At 54.5% G+C, this 20,150-nt stretch overlaps 1 protein-coding gene and 1 non-coding gene across 11 annotated transcripts; both read left to right on the top strand.

Annotated features, from left to right (window-relative positions):
- Positions 1–3,528: 3,528 nt before the first annotated feature.
- Positions 3,529–19,888, top strand: SLC16A5 (solute carrier family 16 member 5). Of its 10 annotated transcripts, none has more exons than XM_039226204.1 (7): positions 4,882–4,957; positions 7,290–7,390; positions 8,691–8,949; positions 10,974–11,048; positions 11,463–11,606; positions 16,275–17,084; positions 18,300–19,888. In XM_039226204.1, the coding sequence occupies exons 3-7, from the start codon at positions 8,751–8,753 to the stop codon at positions 18,545–18,547; spliced, it is 1,476 nt and encodes a 491-aa protein (XP_039082135.1). In that variant the 5' UTR covers positions 4,882–4,957; positions 7,290–7,390; positions 8,691–8,750; the 3' UTR covers positions 18,548–19,888. The 10 variants fall into 10 exon arrangements, with proteins under 10 accessions (XP_039082137.1, XP_039082132.1, XP_039082135.1 ...); XM_039226202.1 differs by lacking the exon at positions 4,882–4,957 and adding an exon at positions 6,811–6,946; XM_039226200.1 differs by lacking the exons at positions 4,882–4,957; positions 7,290–7,390 and adding an exon at positions 8,367–8,517 and having other exon boundaries at positions 16,275–16,891; positions 16,985–17,084.
- TRNAK-CUU lies at positions 14,114–14,186 on the top strand. Its single transcript has one exon. It is a non-coding gene; the product is annotated as a tRNA-Lys (tRNA).
- Positions 19,889–20,150: the final 262 nt, after the last annotated feature.

Consider the following 20,150-nt stretch of genomic DNA (forward strand, 5'->3'; position numbering starts at 1 on the left):
CAGCCAATGAGGGAGGACCTGGGACAGCACTCCTACACATCGACCCTTCTCATACCTATTATAATCCTGTGTTATGCACTGTGCTAATGCTGGGGAAGCACTGATCATCCAGAAGAAAGCTCCTAAGCCTCAAGGAGCTTAGTGGGAGGCACACAGCACTCAAACTGTGAGGTCTGAAAGAACTTCTTGGTGGAAAGAGCTTCTAAGCTGACACCTAAGGAACAACTGGGGACCAATCAGGTAAAGATCTGGTTGCTCAAGACAGTGTTCCCGGGAGACTGACGACCATGTGCGTGCAAAGATCTCAGGGGGTTCAGCCGACCAGCGACAAAATGTGGTGGTGGTTGCCACCATGACTGATGTATGGCAACGGTGCTCTTAACTAATTTCTTACTATTAATTCCTGAAGATTTATGATTTTGAGCAATGCTTCCCTCTCTCTTTGAGCAGATGTCTCAAAGTTCCCTTATCTGTAGGATGATGACCCTTCCAACTCTGTCCTTGGTCAACCACTCCTGATTGACAGCTGTCATAGACCCCAACAAAGCAGGATCTGAAACTAGGCTGTTCACTTAGACCAGCACTTAGAAGACAGAGTGACAGAGGAAGGCTGGGGACAGTGTAGGGAATGTCTGGGAACCCCAGACACTGACTCTTAGCTCTGGAGCCACTGTGACCAAGCCCCAGCCTGGAGAGAACCTCACCGTGGAAAGGGACTCAGGGTCTAGGATGGTGGAGGGAGTGTGCCCCACAGCTCTATCAATTTTATCTTGATGAAGCAGAGGTCAAAGTTAAGGGTGGAGCTCTTCAGAGGACAGTGAGATCCTGGGAAAAAGAGAGGAAGTCCCTGGGTATTGAATCCCTGGATCCCACCAGAGTACCTAGGGATAGGGAGGAGGGCTGTATCCAGCCTGTTCTGAGTACCCAGGGGAGGGACTCCCACTCACAAGACTAGGCCAGGCTGAGATGAGGGGTGCTGAGGGGGCAGACCCCTGAGTATGATCCCTTCAGTCCCCCATACCAGACCCCTCAAGGCTTGAGACCATCCCTAAAGGACCATGAATACACTTTAATGGATCCCATCTCCTCCCCCCAGTGTTTGTATCTAAGGAAATTCAGGCAAAACTAAATGACCCTTCATGTAAGAGCCAATCCCAGCACTGAGAGCTCTGACAAGAAATGAAACATAAGCACAGTGATGATATATGTCTAAGATGTACCTTATAACTAATACAGGCATCTCCTACACAATTCACCCAGAAGTTAAGCCATCTTAGCGTGGGTGAAGTGGTATCTCATTGTGGTTTTGATTTGCATTTCCTTGATGACTAATGATGTTGAGTATCTTTTCATGTGCTTGTTGGCCATTTGTATGTTTTCTTTGGAGAAATGTCTACTCAGGGGTGCCTAGGTGGCTCAGTCAGTTAAGCCCGACTTCAGCTCAGGTCGTGATCTCACGGTTCGTGGGTTTGAGCCCCGCATCGGGCTCTGTGCTAACAGCTAGCTCAGAGCCTGGAGCCTGTTTCGGATTCTGCATCTTCCTCTCTCTTTCTGACCCTCTCCTGCTCACGCTGTCTCTCTCTCTCTCTCTCTCTCTCTCTCTCTCTCTCAGAAATAAATAATAAAACATTTAAAACTTTTTTTAAAAATAAACATTTCTTTAAAAAAAAGAAATGTCTACTCAGACTCTTCACCCATTTTTTAATGAGGTTATTTCTCTTTTGGTTATTGGTTTATATGTGTTCTTTGTATATTCTTGATACAAGTTCTTTCTCAGATAGAATATTTGCAAATATTTTCTCCCATTCTGAGGGAATCTTTTCACTTTCCTGATGGTGTTTTGGCACACAAAAGTGTTTAACTATTTTTTGTTTGTTTTTGGGGGGGGAGAGAGAGAAGGAGATAAAGTGGGGGAGAGGCAGAGAGAGGGAGACTGAGGATCTGAAGCTGCCTCCAGGCTGACAGCAGAGAACTCCACTGAGAGGCCTGAACTCAAGAACCAAGAGATCATGATCTGAGCTGGAGTCAGATGCTTAACCACTGAGATATCCAGGTGCCCCAAAAGTGTTTAATTTTGATGACAACCGATTTATGTGGTTTTTTCCTTTGTCACTTGTGCTTTTGGTGTCGTATCTAAGAATCCATTGCCTAATCTGAGGCCACCAAGATGTACTGCTATGTTTTCTTCTAATTTTATAGTTTTCGTTATGATCCTTTATTATATATATAGACATATATATAATGTTTATTTATTTTTGAGAGAAAGAGACAGATTGTGAGTGGGGGAGGGGCAGAGAGTTGGAGACAGAATCTGAAGCAGGCTCCAGGCTCTGAGCTGTCAGCACTGAGCCCCGTGCAGGGCTGGAACTCACCAACCGTGAGATTATGAACTAAACCAATGCCCAAGGCTTAACAGACTGAGCCACCCAGGGGCCCCTTATATTTTTATATATATTTTGAGAGCGAGACAGAGAAATAGAGTGTGAGTGGGGAGCAACTTAGAGAGAGGGAGACACAGAATCCGAGGTAGGCTCCATGCTCTCAGCTGTCAGCACAGAGCCGGACCGGGGGCTTAAACTCACAAACCAAGAGTTCAAGACCTGAGCCAAAGTCAGACGCTTCACCGACTGAGCCACCCAGGCGCTGCCCCTCCCGACCCCGCCTTTAAAAAAAAAAATGATGTGTGGATGGTAGGAGTCCAAGGTCATCCTTTTGCATGTGTATTTTCAGTTCTAGCACCATTTGCCGAAAAGGCCATTATTTCCACACCGGGTTGTCTCAACACGTTTGTAGAAAATCAGCTCATCAGAAACATGAGGGCTTATTCCCAATTCTATTCGATTTGATCTAGGTCTACCCTGACGCCCGCACCACACTGTCTTGATTACCATAACTTTGTAGTAACGGAATAAGCTTTAAATAAAACATATTAAGGGCTGGCTAGTGGGGAAGAAGATGGAAAAGAGCCCGCAGCTCTCAGCAGCGCCTGCGGAGGTGGTGGGCGTCCTTTGATCTGCCTCCAAAGGCCTGAGGGGTGGGCTCTTTGCTCGCCCGCAGATGCCTGCCTGGGTTCCCCTGGGTGCGGCCCTCAAGCTCCAGGCTTTCAACGCAAGGACCCCTGGGGAGCTAGAGCCGCCAAAGAACTCTCCACCCCGGCCTCCCACCCGACTTCCGCTTGGAGGTGAAGTTCCTCAACGGCCCGCTTTCTCCCTCCCATTCCTAGAGGCCCCAGCGCTTAGAGGGAGCGGGAAAAGCCCCGAGCAGAAAAGTCTGTGGCCTATGCAAATCAAATGCTAATGATATGCTAACAGCCTCGCGGAGGCGGCGTCTCGAGCCCCGCCCGGCTGCTGGACGGTGCAGGCCGCTCGGAGGCCTGGGCCCCGCTGAGGTTGGGGGTGCAGGTCCCGGTCACGCCCAGCCACGCCCCCCCCCCCCCCCCCCCCCAGGCCCGGCCTCCTTCCCGGCTGGACTGGGACTCGGAGGTGGTCCCGCCCACCGGCGCCCTGCGGCCCGCCCCTCGAGGGCGCGGTTCTCCGCCGGTCCGCTTCTGCCTCCTCCACCGCCCGCCCGCCGGGCCGCAGGAAGCCGCGCGCGGCGGGAGTGGAGCCGCTCTTCGGCCGGGCCGCGCGAGCCGGTGAGCGGGCCCCCCCGGGCCCCCCCCCTACTGTCCCAGAGATGCCCTCCCGCCGAGGTCCTCGCCAGCGCCGTCTCAGACCCGCCTCCGCCGTGGGCCTCCCGGGCCCCTTCCCGCTTGTGACGGGCTCTGTGTTGAGGATCCGGGAAAGTCTTGTCCCATTCCTGCGCTGCTCCAGCCTGGGATGGCTGGGGACCCCCACGCCTGCGGGGGCTCTGCCAAGCCGCTCCCATTCTCCAGGGCCTAGGGGGCTGGGGGAGGCACCGGCACCACGCAAAGCCTGGCCTGAAGTCACGGGGGCGCCGCCTGGGCGTCCCAGAAGCCCCACCCAGAGGACATCCGCCCTGGGGAGGGTGGGAAAGCAGAATGGAAACCGGGGCCGGGACGGCAGGGACGGAGCCAGGCTGGGAAGAGCTCATAAAGTCCCTGTGGCCCACCTATCCCATCCCCCATGCAGGCTGCGGTCAGCCGGCCCCTGAATGTGGGGGAACGTTTTGGGGCAGAGAGAGGAGGAGGGTGACCTGCCCCAGATCTAGGAGATCTGGTACGCCCTGTTCCTTCCATAACCCCTCCTAAGTGCAGGAGGTTGAAGACTTGTCAGTCCCAAGCTGAAGCTGATTCTGGCAGCTCTTCTACCCAGGGGAAGCCCAACCGCTGCCACCCTGGGTCCTGGGCCCTGCCTGATATGGGGTCTGGGAAGGGAGGGGTCTTCGGAGCCTGCCCTGGAGCTGATGGTTTTTCCTTTTACCCACACCGTGGGAAAGAAGCCATTCCCTCCGGCACTCCGAAACCCTGCAAGAGAGCATTGACTCACTCCTGTGACCATGCCTGCAAGCTTAGGAGGGCAGAGAAGGGATTCGGAGGGCCTGGGGAGGGCTCTGTCATCAGATGGGAAGCCCTAGAAACAAACCAAGGCATGTGTGCAATGTGTGAAGGACAAGAAATGCCATTTGAACTTGTGCCCTGCCCCATAAACCCAGCTTCCTGCCACTTGGGCGTGAAGGTAGTCTCACTCTGGGCTGGGGCCCCTGAGGGCCGAGGTGGGCAGCACCTGTGGAAAGATGCTCAATTCCAGTCCCAGGAGTGAGAGTGAAGTGCCTCTAGTCTCATTTCTTTCTTTGTCTCATCCACATGCCAGGCAGTGATCATGATTCATGGTACCCAGTACGAAGGAAAAACCACTTCCCTGCTGGGGCGGAGTCGGAGCCAGAGCACCCAGCCCCATCTCTTCTCTGCTCTGCTTGACTCTCCTGGAATGGACCTGCCTGCCAGGAAGCCAAGTTACCCCTCGTCCTGGCCTTGCCTGCCTCCCAGGGAACACAGGTGGGTCACGTTGATATTATCTTTTGTGCTCACCCATGGCTGGGCAGGGGTGTGTGAAGAGATCCCTGCACATAGAGTGGGGAGATGGGGGAAGGAGGGGCGACAATGATAAACAAGGGAATAATCCACTCCAGTGTGTGAAAAGTACTATTAAGGAGAGAAACAGGGCCCCTGGGTGGCATAGTAGGCTAAGCCTCTGACTTCAGTTCAGGTCCTGATCTCACCGGTTTGTGAGTTTGAGCTCTAAATCAGGTTTTATGCTGTTGGTGCAGAGACTGCTTTGGATTGGATTCTCTGTTTCTCTCCCTCTCTCTGCCTCTGCTTCTCTCACTCGCTCTCTCTAAAAAATAAATAAAACATTTAAAAAATATATTTAAAAAGGGAGACAGAGACAGAGAGAGGGTGAGCGGAGGAGGGGCAGAGAAAGAAGGAGGCACGGAATCTCAAGCAGGCTAGACTCTGAGCTGTCAGCACAGAGCCCAATGCAGGGCTGAAACTCATGAACCGCGAGATCATGACCTGAGCTTAAACCAACAGTCAGATGCTTAACAGGCTGAGCCACCCAGGTGCCCCCAAAATAAAACACTTTTGTGAAAAAGGAAACAGGGGTGCGTGGATGGCCCAGTCAGTTAAGCATTCAACTTTGGCTCAGGTCATGATCTCATTGCTCATGGGTTCTAGCCCTGTATCAGGCTGTGCTGACAGCTCAGAGCCTGGAGCCTGCTTTGGATTCTGTGTCTCCCTCTCTCTCCCTGCCCCTCCCCCCCTCAAAAATAAATAAGACATTAAAAAAAGAGAGAGAAATAGAGGAAGGGGCCTAGCCCAGCCTGGGGTGGGGGGCTAGAGGAGCTTCCCAAGAGTGCTCTTAGGACTGAATCTTGAAGGATCAACAGGATTTTCTCTGGCTAGGATTTTGGGATGTCACCAGTTTAGTTCTTTTTTTTTTTTTTTTTTAAATGTTTTATTTATTTCTAGGCAAGAGAGAGAGAGAGACAGCATGAGCAGGGGAGGGTCAGAGAGAGAGGGAGACACAGACTCCGAAACAGGCTCCGGGCCCTGAGCTGGCAGTCAGCACAGAGCCCGACACGGGGCTCGAACCCACGTGAGATCATGACCTAAGCGAAAGTCGGACGCTTAACCGACTAAGCCACCCAGGCGCCCCGTCACCAGTTTAGTTCTTGAGGAGGGCCCAGTTTACTGGAGGAGGGGCCTGGAGGACCAATCGACCAAGCCACTGGGGGTATGAGAGAGGACGCCCCCTTGTGGAAGGCAGAGTTTACAAGGGAAGTTCCAGAGGGAGGCCAGGGGTCCTCAGACCTGGGAGGCAGGGCTCCCAGGGGGCAAAAAGAGAGCAGAGGCGCTCAGGGTTTCCTGGGCTCTGACTCTCTTGGGAGGCCTGGAGGAAGGAGAAACTGGGAAGAGTCAGCCCCATTGAAAGACTCAGACAGGATCTGGGTGCAGAGTAAAGGTCAGGATCCTGGACAAAGTCCCCAAAGGGTTGCCCAGAGAAATGGCTGCTGAGAAGGGGGCTAAAGAGGCCTCACTGCAGAGGGGCAGGACAAACAGGAACAAGAAGGGGCCAGAACTGGGAAGCGGGGAGGGGCTGGGCTGGGGTCTAGCTTACCTGTCTCCTCTGTCACCCACCTCCTCCCTGCCACCTTGGGGTCAGTGACAACGTGCTACTCTGAAGGGGAACTGGCCGGGTCCCAGGGCTCGGAAGGGACAGGGGTAGGGCAGTGGTGAAGGAAAGGGCAGGAGGAGGTGAAGGTTGTGGAGGAAGGCGGAGCGTCCTGGGAGGAAGAGGGGAAGGGGGGGGGGCAAACTGTGGCGAGGGTGTGGAAGGGACATTCGGGCCAGCACAGACAGGATCAGGTGGCGCTGGTGGCCTTTCCATTTGCTGTGGGAACAGAAATCCTAGAAGGGACTGTGTCTGGGGTTTGCCCGAGCCCGGAGCTGGGCCAGGAGGACTGGGGCTGAGGGATCTCTGGGGTCAGTATCACACGCAGCAGCCAGGATGGCAGGAGGTGCACATGCACACTCACTTGGGCTCACCCGGAGGCTGGACCGCATGGACCACTCACCTTGGCAGGGCTCCTGGGGGGTCCTCTGGGGAGGGAGCAGGCTTTGTGCCTGGAGAAGAGAGAGATTGGAACGTGTGAAGGAGGCAGTTTAGGGCGGATCCCATTTAAGTGCTGTTTTAAGGCACCGGAGCCTGGGGAGCCTGGGGCGGAAGGTGTGGACTGCTGGGCGGAAGGTGTGGACTGCTGGGCGTGTTGGGAAGATGGGGTTGCATATTTTTGATAGTTTCCTGAGTTTCCATGGATCTTCCCAGGACCTGGAGCTAAAAGGAAGAAGACTGTGGGAACCAGAGCTCAGGGGATCCGTTGGCTTCACTGGGGTGAAGGCTGCCAGAGCCCAGAGCTCTGAGTGCGGGTGAGGTCTCAAGGCCACAGGGAACCAGGGGGCAGGAGGAGAGCCTGAACAGAAGGGACTGGAAGAACGCTCTGCATTTCAGGAGGAGGCCTGGGGGCTTTGAAGCCTGGTTATGGCAGCCTCTGTGATGGGGGAAGAGGCTGCCCGGACGGGCGGTGGGGGTGTGGGGGAGGCTGGGTGAGAAACTGAGATAAGATTGAGCCAGGTATCGGGGTGGTACGTGTTCGTCTGCACAGTGTGTGACCCTGTGTGCATGTGTGTGCCTGTATATCTACGTAGCATGCGTCTGTGTAGCATTTGTTTGTCTCTGGGCTAGTCTGCCTGTGTCCATGTAGGTGTGTAATTGCACAAGAGTGTGTTTGCATGTGTGTCTCTCTGTATATGTCTGTGCATGTCTGCCTGTATGCCTGTGTGTCTCTAGATTTTTCTGTGTGAGCGTGTGTCTGTGTGCATGTGTCTGCATGTAAGTCTGTGTACCTGTGTGGATCTGGGTGTCTCTGCCTATGGAGTGTCTGTGTGTGTCTGTGAGCATGTATGTTGGCATATGCCCATGTGTGACCGTGTATGTATCTGCATGTGTGGGGGTGGGGGTGAGGTTGCTCAGAGAAGCCCTGGCAGGTCGTGGATCCTTATTCGGCATCACTGTAGAACTTGACTCTGTCATGGGCTCCCTGTGAAAGGAGTAAGTGCCAAGGGCCTTGGGATGAGACCTGCACCACTTCCTGATAGCTGCTCGTTCGGTGCCCTTGAAAAGCGACTCTGTGTACGCTCCTTGACTACACGCGGCAGCGGCTTAGTCACCTGGGCCATCTCAGTGGCAGTGACAGTGGACCCGACGACGTTGTGAAAGTCTGTGTGTGTGTGCAGGAAGCCTGCTTATGGATGTTTGAAAACGCATCTGTGTGTGCCTGCAGGGGCCTTGGGACTAGGCTGGCTCTAGAGGTCTGTTCCATTCTACAAGCAACTACTGAGTGCTTGCTGTGTGTGGGCGGGGGGCGACCCCAAGACTGGGCCAGGAAGTACCACCTGCTGACCACCCAATGATGTATCCAGAAAGAGTTCCACCCACCTGCCCTGTGGCATTACTGGCTCACCTGCCTGCCCCTCCTGCCAGCTGGCTCTGGGAAGTGAGTGAAAGGAAATGCCAAGGCCAGCCTGTTTGCCTCTGGCCACGCCCTAGGGGGCGGTACACTTGGTGATACCTAGTGCTGGGGCACAGGAAGGAATGGTTTCAGCCACCCAGGGAAAGTGGCGGGTGAACCGCGGGAGGGTTGGCAGCTCCATTCTGTCCTCTCCGCAGGTGGCGCAGGCAGTGGCAGCCGTGGCGGTGAGGCAGTGGCAGCAGCATTTGTGGCAAAGGATGCCCCAGGGCCTGGAGCGTGCGGAGGGCTGCTGGGCCTGGGTAGTGCTGCTGGCCTCCCTGGTGACCCAGGGGCTCACCCTGGGCTTCCCCACATGCACTGGCATCTTCTTCACTGAACTGCAGCATGAGTTCCAGGCCACCAACAGTGAGACCTCCTGGTTCCCCTCCATCCTGACAGCCATGCTGCATGCTGGGGGTGAGCAGCCTGGGGAGGGGCCAGGGAGGGTTGAGAAAGAGCATGGGGTGAGAGAGGAAGCCACCATCTCCCTGGCCTCCTGGATCCCTCTCTCTGAGACCACAGGCTTTGTCCCTTGGAGTGAATTCCTAAGATGTCACCTGATTTGGCAGAACCAGCCCGAACCCCACCCCCCCGGAATTCCATAGGGCTGGGCTGGGCAGGGCTGGGCTGGGGAGGGGAGAGGGCTAGGGGCACCTGAGGTACAAAGCCAATCCTCTCAGTGGCTGGGGAACCAGTGTAGACTGTAGGAATCTCAGGAACTCAGAAGACTTGAGGAAGAACCCACTTGGGCAATCTCTCTGAACCTCAGTTTCTTCCTCTGCAATATGGAGGTGATGCCCAGCACCCTTCCCACATCCTACATGGGATCATAGGGAACATCACATGACACCCCCTCCCCCGCAAGTCTTATTTGGAGGCCCTCATTAGGGGCTTCAGGGTGGGAAAGGAGGCTTGAGGAACACACCAGGGGCAAGATGGGGGGAGGGCAAGAGCCCCATCTCTCACTCTGAAGCAGAAGAGCTGGGGAGGTGGCGGGAAGGCAGCCCCCCCACCTCATTTCCTGGTTGGCTCCTCCAGGAATGTGATGCCCCCACCCTGACCCCAGTGAAGGGGGAAGGCCAGGGCTGCCTGTGAGGCTCCCTGCAGGAGACTTGTGCTCAGGGCCTTGCTCCTGGCCCCTGAGGGCTCTGTCACAGACATTCCATAGACAGCGACCTCCTCCAGGGGTCAGGCTGGGGGCCGGTCAACTGGAGCCAGATCTCCCGGTCCTCAGGGCTCTCCCCATGGTCCTCAGGGCTCTCCCCATAGGTGTGTTTGCTTGCCTTACCTGACCCCATCTCCCTCCCAGCCTCTTGCCACTCCCTCCACCTGGCACAAGCAGCCTCCTTTTGTTATTCCAGGTCCTTCCTTCCAATTGGGCAGGAGGTCAGACTGGGATAGATGCCCTGTTGAGGTGATCCCTGCACCTGCTGCCCCAGGGCATGGGCTCAGGGCCCCGGGAAAGGCTAGGACTGGCCCAAACCACGTGACCTTTTCACCTTCAAGGTTGGGGCAGAAGTGGGGAACCTCAGGCAGTTTCTTCCCCGCTGCCAGAGAAGGGTCTGCGTCAGGGGCTGGGAACCCAGCATCCAGTGGGGACCCCCACTCCCCAACCAGCTTTAGACTCACTGCCCCCTGGCACCAGCCAGCCTGGGGTTCCTGTCTGCCTCAAAGACACACACCTTACGCCCATACTTCTTCAGAGTATCGTAGACATTTTAAACTTGAATGTGTCCTTGATCCCAAGCACCCCTTGCTCCCACCCATCTTAGAGATGAAGAAGGCAAGCAAGCACAGAGTACAGGGCATGCTCAGGGTAGCAGAGCGGGTCTGGGGTAGCAGTGCCCCTGCAGAGGAAACCCCTTGACTCCCAGCACCCTCAGCTGGTACAGGTCCCGGCCCCACTCCCAACTCCATGACTCAGGGCTTTTCCAAAGTCAGGCCAAAGTTTGGGGTGTGGAAGATGGCAGGTGTGTGGGACAGGGGTCATGTTCACTGCAGAGTCTTGGCTCTCCCTCTGTAGCTGCCTCTGCTTGATGATCTCTGAGTATGGGCTGCTCACTTCCTCTGTCCCTTCCATACTCCTGGCACACACCCGTCTCCACCCCAGATACACACATGCGCAAGTGCGCTCACATGCACTTTCCTTGTCCCTTTGGCTGCACTCTGGGAGAATAACTCTGGAGAAACTCCATTCTGTGTACTTGGGGGCAGGGCACCTGGTGAATGAGGCCCTGCCAGGGTGTGGAGAAGCTGCCGGCCAGGACTGGCTCACTTCTGCCCTGGTTCTGGGCCCTTGAGAAAGCAGCTCAGGGTGGGGGTGGGGTGGAAGAGAACAGTCCGTTCTCCACCAGAAACCAGACATCTGGGTGCAAGACTTTGTGTTGGCTGGATGTGATGGGGGTAGGGGAAGAAAGCACCCCCCCCCCAGTTTTCTCCAGGTTCCCCAGGCTGCCCACCCTGGACGTGTTGGAGCGTGATGGGAGGGCCGTGGCCAGTCCTCTTGAGAATGGGAGGTAGGCAGGGGCTGTGCGTGCTGTCTATGGTTTTGATGCCCTGGGACCCTCACCCACCAACACGGATTCCCCCCAGTGAGGGGCATCTACCAGGTCAGTGTAGTGAAGGGCCTCAGTCTGTCCCTCCTGGAGATCCTGGTTGTGGTCAGACTGAACACTTGCGGGACTTCCCCTCACAGCTGGTAAGATGTCATCCAGTGTAACCTCCTGTAGGGGAGGAAACTGAGGCACAGTGGTAGGGTGGCAATCAAGATCTAGGGCTATAGGCCACAGGGCCGTGCCCTTTAAGCTACCTAGCTAGTTCCTGCTGGAGACACCTCCAACCCCCCTCTCTGCCTCCCTCCAGTCCTCCTCATTCAGCTGCCACCTGCTGGCTGCCTCCTCACCCCTGCCCCTCCCTGCTTCTCCCCACAGGACCCCTGTGCAGCATCCTGGTGGAACGCTTTGGCTGCAGAGTGACCGTGATGCTGGGGGGCGCACTTGCCAGCCTGGGCATGGTGGCCAGTTCCTTCTGCCGCACCCTTAGCCACCTCTACCTCACGGCAGGGTTCATCACAGGTGACTGTCTTCCCATTTCGAGAATTTCCAGGTGCCTCCTAAAAAGTGCCAGACATAAGTGCAGGCAGTGTGCCTGATCTTCTGGGGCTGCTTATATTCACACGAGGGAGAAGGATAATGAACAGATAAATAAGAAGGATTGTTGCTGATTGTGACAAGCACCTGAGAAGACAGGACAGCTGAGGTGATTGTGTCCTGGCTCGGGACGGGGTTGGGTAGAGATTCAACAAGCAAAGAGGTAAAATATCTAGAACATGCCATGCGGAAGATAAAGCAAGGGTGGGAGAGGTTACTACTTTCAACAGGGCAGTGAGGGAAAGCCTTTCAGAGAAGGTGACATTTGGGAAGAGAGCTGATGGGGAGGCCAGGGAGTCTGCCTCCACGCTCTTGGGGAAAGAGCATTCCAAAAGCAACTGCAATGGCCCAGAAGTACTCAGTGGGCAGCAAGGTAGCCAGTAGGGTAGAAGGACATGAGCAAGGGGTCAAAAGGTGGGGTGGCGGCTGGTCGGGGGGCTCAGTTCAGGCAGAGGGGTGAGTAACGTCGTCCAACTGCTATTTGTAGAGCACCACTCCAGCTGCTGTGTTGAGCGCATATACGCTGCCGCGGGGGAGGGGGGATCAGGTTGGAGCAGAGCAGGTACATACAGGAAGCGGCTGTACCTTCAACCAGGGCGGTGTGATGGAGGTAATAAGTGGTCGGGTTCAGGATTGCATGTGAGGCGCAGAGAATCAAGGACAACCCAAGCTTCTAGGACCCAAGAAGGGGGACACCAAGGTTTTTGCCCCAAACCACCAGAAGGACGGAATGCTCTTTAACTACAATGGGGAAACTAGGGGAGGAGCAGGTCTGTGGGCTGTTGCGAAGCTCAGGTGTGGACACATCCAATTTGACATTCAAGGACAGGCCCTGAGCTGCAGCGGGCAGTTGGGGATCAAGACATGGCTGGCATTCTGGTCTTGAGGTGAGGTATCATCCCGCTGTCTGTGAGGGGATAAGGGGGGGGTGGCTGAGGAGGCCTGAACACTGAGCCCCAGGACCCTGCAGTGTCCAGCAGTCTGGGTGGGAAGAAGTGACAGAGGCAGGCAGAGACCCAGGAGAACAGGATCTCTCAATAAAGCAAACAAAGAAAGTGCACGGGGTCGGGGAGGGGAGTGAGGGCTGTGTCGAGCTGCTGTGGATCAGATGGAAGGGACCAGGCTTGATCTTTGGATTTGGCAATGTGGAGGTTGGTGACCTTGATAAGAGCACTTCTGGAGCAGAGGTTAAGAGTGAAAGCCTGATTGGGATAGGTTCAAAAGAGAATAGGAAGACAGGAATTGGAGACAGCCAAGATAAACAGTATTTCTAGGAAATAGCAGTGAAGGGGAGTGAAGAAATGGGCCAGTATCCAGAAGAGGCTGGGGTCGAGAGAAGGTTTTTTTGTTTTGCTTTGGTTTTTGTTTTTGCCTTTTTTTTTTTTTTTTTCTAGAGAGCAAGAGAGAATGTGTGCACGCATGAGCAGGGGAGAGGGGTAGAGGAAGAGAGAGAGATAGAGAGATTGAATCTCAAGCAGGCTCCAGGCTCAGTGCAGAGCCCAAACAGGCTGGATCTCATGACCTGAGCTGAAATCAAGAGTTGGATGCTCAACAGATTGAGCCATCCAGGTGCCCGTGGTTTAGTTTTTGTTGTTGTTGTTTTAAAGTTTATTTATTTTGGGGTGCCTGGGTGGCTCAGTTGGTTAAGCATCTGACTTCAGCGCAGGTCATGATCTCACGGTCTGTGGGTTCAAGCCCCATGTCAGGCTCTGGGCTGATAGCTCAGAGTCTGGAGCCTGCTTTGGATTCTGTGTGTGTGTGTCTCTCTCTCTGCCCTTCCCCCACTTGCACAATCTCTCTCTCAAAAATAAAATAAAAACATTTAAAAAAATAAAAATAAATAAGTAAAAGTTTATTTATTTTGAGAGAGAGGAGAGAGAGCACACATTTGCACAATTGAGGGAGGGGCAGAGAGAGAGAGAGAGGGAGAGAGAAAATCCCAAGCAGGCTTTAAGCCATCAGTGCAGTGCCCCACGCTGGATTCAATCTCATGGGTAGAGAGATCATGACCTGAGCCGAAACCAAGAGTCAGACACTTAACTGACTGAGCCACACAGGTGCCTCTTTTGCTTACTTACTTATTTATTTATTATTATTTTTAAATGTTTATTTATTTTTGAGACAGACAGGGCATGAGCGGGGGAGGGGCAGAGAGAGAGACACACACACACAGATTCTGAAACAGGGTCTAGGTTCCGAGCTGTCAGCACAGACCCTGACATGGGGTTTGAACTCTCAAACCATGCAATCATACCTAAGCCAAAGTCAGATGCTTAACTGACTGAGCCACCCAGGTGCCCCCCATTTTTTGCTTTTTTAAACTGCTTTATTAACTTCATAGTCTATAATGAGTTTCGTTCCATGCAATACAATAAAGCTCCCCTGTTGACAAGAATCTTACAGATTGGGTCAAAATATAATATTAAATGGGCACCTGGGTGGTTCAGTCGGTAGAACATGTGACTCTTGATCTCAGGGTCGTGAGTTCAAGCCCCATTTTGGGCATGGAGCCTACTTAAAGTAAAACAAAAACAAAAACAAAGCCCACATTCAATTAGAAGCTGGTTGAGGCACCTGGTTGGCTCAGTTGGTTAAGTGTCCGACTTCAGCTCAGGTCAAGTTCTCACTGTTTATGAGTTTGAGCCCCACATTGGGCTCTCTGTTGTCAGTGCGGAGGCCACTTTGGATCTTCTGTCTCCCTCTCTCTACCTCTTACCTGCTCTCTCTCTTTCAAAATAAATACACAGTTTTAAAAAAAAGCTGGTAGCAGGAGCCCCACAAGAAACATGTAACACCAAAAGGTTTACAATAAAGGTACATTGTGAACATGTAAGTTTAGGAAGCAGGTGCATCTTCCTATGGACTTGAGGGAAAACATCAGGATTCAGGGCATAAGGCAAAACTCATCATGATGGTCACAGTGAGGAGGGTCAGCGCTAACTATACCCGTAGACCGTAAGCGAATTGCTTTTCCCTCTGATGTGATGTCTCACTTCCTCTTCAGTCCTTCTCAGATCCTCTTTTCTTACCCTTGTCTGTGACTCTGCCAGCCCCTGACTCCTGTCTCACCTATACTGCAGGATAGAACCGCCTACAATTTACTCTAGGCTCATGATACTCACCAGCTTCCAAAGGGAGGGCCAGGGGAGCAGAAGCGAGCAAAAGCAGGGTCTCTGTTTTGGTTTGGTTTTAATGGGGAAAATAACAATGAAGGAGAATGATCTGGCAAAGAGGAGAAAACGGTTGGTGCAGGAGAGGGAAATTGCTGGAGGGATACACCTTTGAGTAGACGAGATGCGGGCCTGAGTGGAGGATTGGTCTCGGCTGGCAGTATGGACGGTCCGGTGTCACAGGTAGAAGGCAGGTGGTGAGCTGGGAGTGAGGATGGGGGACGGTGGGGGTGCACAGAGAAGGACTGGTGATCCTCCAGGAGGGCGGAAGAGTAAATGCACGGTGGCATCACAGAGGGCCTGAGCGCCCGCCCGAGGCCCGTGGTCATGGTGTGGTTGTGAGCTTTCCCTCCAACATGTTCATCTGTGCGGGGCAGGCATGGATTGGGCGGGGCTGTGGCATCTGAGCGGAGACAGGAGAGGGAGGTCTAGGGGAAGCATATTCTAGGCAGTGGGAACAGCAACTGCAAATGCCCAGTGGTTGGCGGTGGGGGAGGGGGCAGCTTGGTGTCCAGAGGAAGAGAAAGAAGCTGATGTGGCTCAATCATGGTGAGTGACAGGGATAATGGCCCGAGACGACCAGGGGCCAGATTTTGCAGAGCTTTCCAGAGCATAGTAAATTCTGTGGCATTCTTTTTTTCTAGATGTGATGGGAAGTCTTTGGACGGTGTTAAGCGGGGAAGGGACTTATCCCAATTTAGGGTTCTTTTTTTTTTTTTATATTTCCTCTTTTTTTAAATTTTTAAAAAAATGTTTTACTTATTTCTGATAGAGAGAGAGACAGTGTGAGCAGGGGAGGGTCAGAGAGAGAGGGAGACACAGAATCTGAAGCAGACTCCAGGCTCTGAGCTGTCAGCAAAGAACCCGACGTGGGGCTCGAACCCACGAACCATGAGATCATGACCTGAGCCGAAGTCGGACGCTTAACCCACTGAGCCACCCAGGAGGCCCAACTTAGCTTTTTAATTTTTTTTTAATGTTTTATTTATTTCTAGGAGAGAGAGAGTGAGCAGGGGAGGGTCAGAGAGAGAGGGAGTCACAGACTGAAACAGGCTCCAGGCTCTGAGCTGGCAGTCAGCACAGAGCCTGACGCGGGGCTCAAACCCACAAACCGCGAGATCATGACCTAAGCGAAAGTCGGACGCTTAACCGACTAAGCCACCCAGGCGCCCCCCCAACTTAGCTTTTTAAAGATCACCCTGGTGCTGTGCCAAGGGGAACAGGTATGACCCGGGCAGTCTTGGGAAGGCAGATCTTAGGGGTGGGATGCTTCTAAGGAGGTGGTGAGGCAGGCTGGGGACCTGGAAGTGGGTCTGGGCTAGAGCGGAAGGAGGGCAGACATGAGACATGACCCTAGGACCCCACTCCGAGAGCCGGTGGGAGGCCCCTGAATGCCCTTGAGCTGGTCTCTCTCCCCCTGCAGGCCTGGGCATGTGCTTCAGCTTCCAGTCGAGCATCACGGTGCTGGGCTTCTACTTCTCTCGCCATCGGGCACTGGCCAACGCGCTGGCTTCAGTGGGCGTCTCCCTGGGCATCACGCTCTGGCCACTGCTCTCCCGCTACCTCCTGGAGAACCTGGGCTGGAGAGGTGCTTTCCTCATCTTTGGCGGAGTCTTTCTCCACTGCTGCGTCTGCGGGGCCATCATGAGGCCCGTGGCCACCAGCACGGCCCCTGCGACCAGAGAAGGCCCCCCTCCACCTTCCAACACGTCCGCACATGGCTGCCTGGCGGCGTGTGGTGCGACCATCCAGCGCCACCTGGCTTTTGACATCCTGCGGTACAACGCGGGCTACCGAGTGTTCACACTGGGTGTTGTGTGGATGATCCTGGGCTTCCCGCTGCCTCATGTCTTCCTGGTGCCGTACGCCATGTGGCATGGGGTGGATGAGCACAAGGCAGCCCTGCTCATCTCCATCATTGGCTTTAGCAACATCTTCCTGCGGCCCATGGCTGGGCTGGTGGCAGGCCGCCGGGACTTTGCTAGCCACCGGAAGTACCTGTTCAGCCTGGCAGTCCTGCTCAACGGCCTCACCAACCTGGTGTGTGCAGTGTCGGCTGACTTCCGGGTGCTGGTGGTCTACTGCTTGGTGTACAGCGTGTCCATGAGTGGCATTGGCGCCCTCCTCTTCCAGGTGCTCATGGACATTGTGCCCATGGATCGGTTCTCCAGCGCCCTGGGCCTCTTCACCGTCCTGGAGAGCATCTCCATCCTCATCTCCCCACCACTGGCTGGTGAGGCCCCAGGAGGGAGGGCGTCCTGGTATACGCAGGGGTGGCCTGGGTGGCAGCATATGGAGATAAGGAAGAGGGGAACAGTCTGGATGGGTTTGGGTGCCATCCAACATCTCTAGCGGTAGAAACTTGGAATCTGATTTTCCCAAGCACCTGAAGGGACTGGCTGTAGACTGTTTGTTCCCCAGCTGGCACCCAGGTTGTAAATGGTTAAAAATAAGGATTTTCGTACCAGATTCACTGGGGCCCTTCATCTTCCTCTCTGTACCTCTGTTTTCTTATCAGTAAAGTAGGGACGATAATAGAATCTACCTTATAGACTTGTGAGGATCACAATTATACAGCAAATAGCTTAGCAGAGAGCCTGGCATGTAATAAGTGCTATGCACATGTTTCCTGTTATTACCGTCCTGGCTCTCCCACTTCCTGCCTATGGGACCCAGGCAAGTCATTTGCCTTCTCTGAGCCACAGCATCATCTACAAAATGCACACAAGAACACCTGCCTTCGCCACCGATTCGCCGGTGCCAGGCACTGGTGGGTACGGCTGACTACAGAAGCCCGGTCCCCACCTCTCAGGGCTGCCCCTCTGGTGGGAGAGTCAGGAATTAAAGCAGAGAGACACGTTTTGCTCAGCATGGCGATTTGTGCCGGGAGGGAAACAAACCAATGTGGGAGCAGAGACCCTCATGAGCAGACTTGCCAGGCATCTGAGAGTGTGACATTCAAAGTGACAGCGAAGGTGTATGAAGCCCTTGATGCTGGGGGACAGCGCACATGGCAGAGGTTAGTGCTGGAGTCCAGTGACGATGGGGACTCTTCCCAAGTGTAGCACTGAAGCCCCAGATTCCGAGGGAGTTCTACAAGCCAGCAAGTGGAGAGAACTACCCGGGAAGAGGTACGGGAGGGCCCAGGCGTGGCTGGGCAGATAGCCCAGACTGCTTGCTTCCTGCTACCAAGGGTAAGGGAGACATGCCCTTAGGTGCTTTTCTGGCCCAAAGGCTCTTCCTGCCCCTGGGAGAGCAGGTTTACTGTTTCCTCTCCTTTCATTCAACAGATCTCTATTGAGTGCCTTCTAGATGCCAGCCACAATAGCTGGTCCTGGGGATACAGCAGGTGGCCGATAAAATCCCTGCTCTCACAGAGCACACAAGTTAGTGGGAAGGAGGCCTAGTATCCCCGGGACTGTGGCCTAACTTATTCTCTGTCCCCCAGGGTTCCTCCTGGACACCACCAACAACTTTAGCTACGTCTTCTACATGTCAAGCTTCTTCCTCATATCAGCTGCCCTCTTCATGGGTGGCAGCTTCTGTGTCCTGCAGAAGAAGGAGAGGCAAGGCAGGCCAGCCGAGGCCGAAGGAGCCATCCTAGAGGTTGCCTCGGAGCGAGGCTTCATGGTGGAGGACTCACGTGGTTCCGAGAAGCAGGTGTACACCGAGATCACATATGTGACCAGCGTCTGAGCCCTGGGATCGTGTGTGTGACCAGTGGCTGAGCCCTGAGGTCAGTGAGTGACCACTGCCTCAGCCCAGGGATGTGGTATCCAGCTGCCAGAGGCTGGGGTGAAGGGCTGACCGGGAAGCTTGAACCAAAAGCCATCCAGGCTCTGCACATTGGGACTCAGCCAGGAGCTGGGACCTTGAAGGCGGGCCTCCAGACTCAGGGTGCCTTCTATCCAGCAGAATCCAGGAGCGGGTCCTCCTGACCCTTCCCCTTGGGCACCAGAGTGAGTCCAAACCGTCCTTGGCTCAGCTGGCTGCCCAGTCCTGCTGCTGCAGCTCAGCACACTAGGCCCTCCAGTCTAGCCTGGATGTCTCTGACATGACCTCTTTGTCCTTCTCCAGCCTCCAGACAGTTCCAAAGAGCCCCCCCCCACCTCCGAGGCCCTCCTGCCCCATTTCTTCTCAGGTGCCCCAGCCTTTACCTTAGGGCTGCCCACAGCACAGGGTACCGGGCCTCATGCTTACTGGAACCTTGGGAAGAAGAACCTCACGTGTGAAGAGTTATGGCTGGCGGCGGAGAGCCAGGCTGAGAGGTTGGCCTGGACGCAGGCTTCGGACAGATGAAACGTTGGGTGGAAGAGCCAGCCTGGTGTCTGAGCAAAGAACTGGAGGGAAGCCCTTCCTTGGCTTGAGTCCTAGAATCAGTGAAGTGTGAGGGGTTCCCTCCACACTGAGCAGGGCCTGCTCTAGGGTCTCTTCCCTTCCTTGCCCTCCCTTCCGCCCCACCCCCCAATCTTGGCCATGAAGATTAGTGCTGGGGGGGGGGGGAAGCCTGACATGTGGCTGAGCAGGGGAGGGGAAGGATTGCCAGGCAGGACCCAAGGACCTCTGTAAAGATGAGGCTGCTTTTCCAACAGAAGCCCTTTCTACTCCTCCCTCCTGTCCTGCTCTCCGTATAGTGTCAGAGGCGTCCACCCTGCTGCCTGTTGGCCTGTGCCTGTTGCACAGAGGTCAGTGCTCCCCACACACATACTCTTTTTTGCTGGTACCGGTTCCTGAGGGCATCACTTGGGGGCTAGCTGTCATCAGCCCAAACTTGTCCCAGCAGGGTGCCAACTGAGGCAATGGAAAAACAGAGTTTGTTTGAATCACACACAAAAAACGTTCCTGCAGCAGGTTATAAACCCAGTGAACTATTGAAGCTGGAAAGCAGGCCGGGAGTAAATCCCTCCCCTACCTCTTCAGTTCTCCCTGCTCAGCAGGGGTCCTCTCTGACCCAAGTCCTTGTTTGTTGATTCAGGCTCAACCAGGCTCCAACAAGAAAGCCTTATCAGGAAAATAAATTTTATTTTCGTGACCTGACTTCAGCCTTCCTTCTGCCCAGCTGGCATGAGTAAGCATCCTTGGGGATGTACGGTCTTCTCCAGGGCCCTGCCATGAGTGCCCCCTTATGGTCAAAGGACGTAGTGCAGAGATGAAGCAAAGGGCTCTGGGCTGAGATAGAGACCCAAGTTCATGTTTGGCTCTGTCACAATCTGCTGTGTAATTCTGGGCAATTGTTCAGCATCACTGGACCTTAAAAAAGGAGGAGGTTGGCCTGAATGAACTGGATGAATCAGAATCT

Source organism: Hyaena hyaena, unplaced genomic scaffold (genome assembly GCF_003009895.1).
Source record: "Hyaena hyaena isolate Hyena2069 unplaced genomic scaffold, ASM300989v1 scaffold_21, whole genome shotgun sequence".
Taxonomy (NCBI): Eukaryota; Metazoa; Chordata; class Mammalia; order Carnivora; family Hyaenidae; genus Hyaena; species Hyaena hyaena.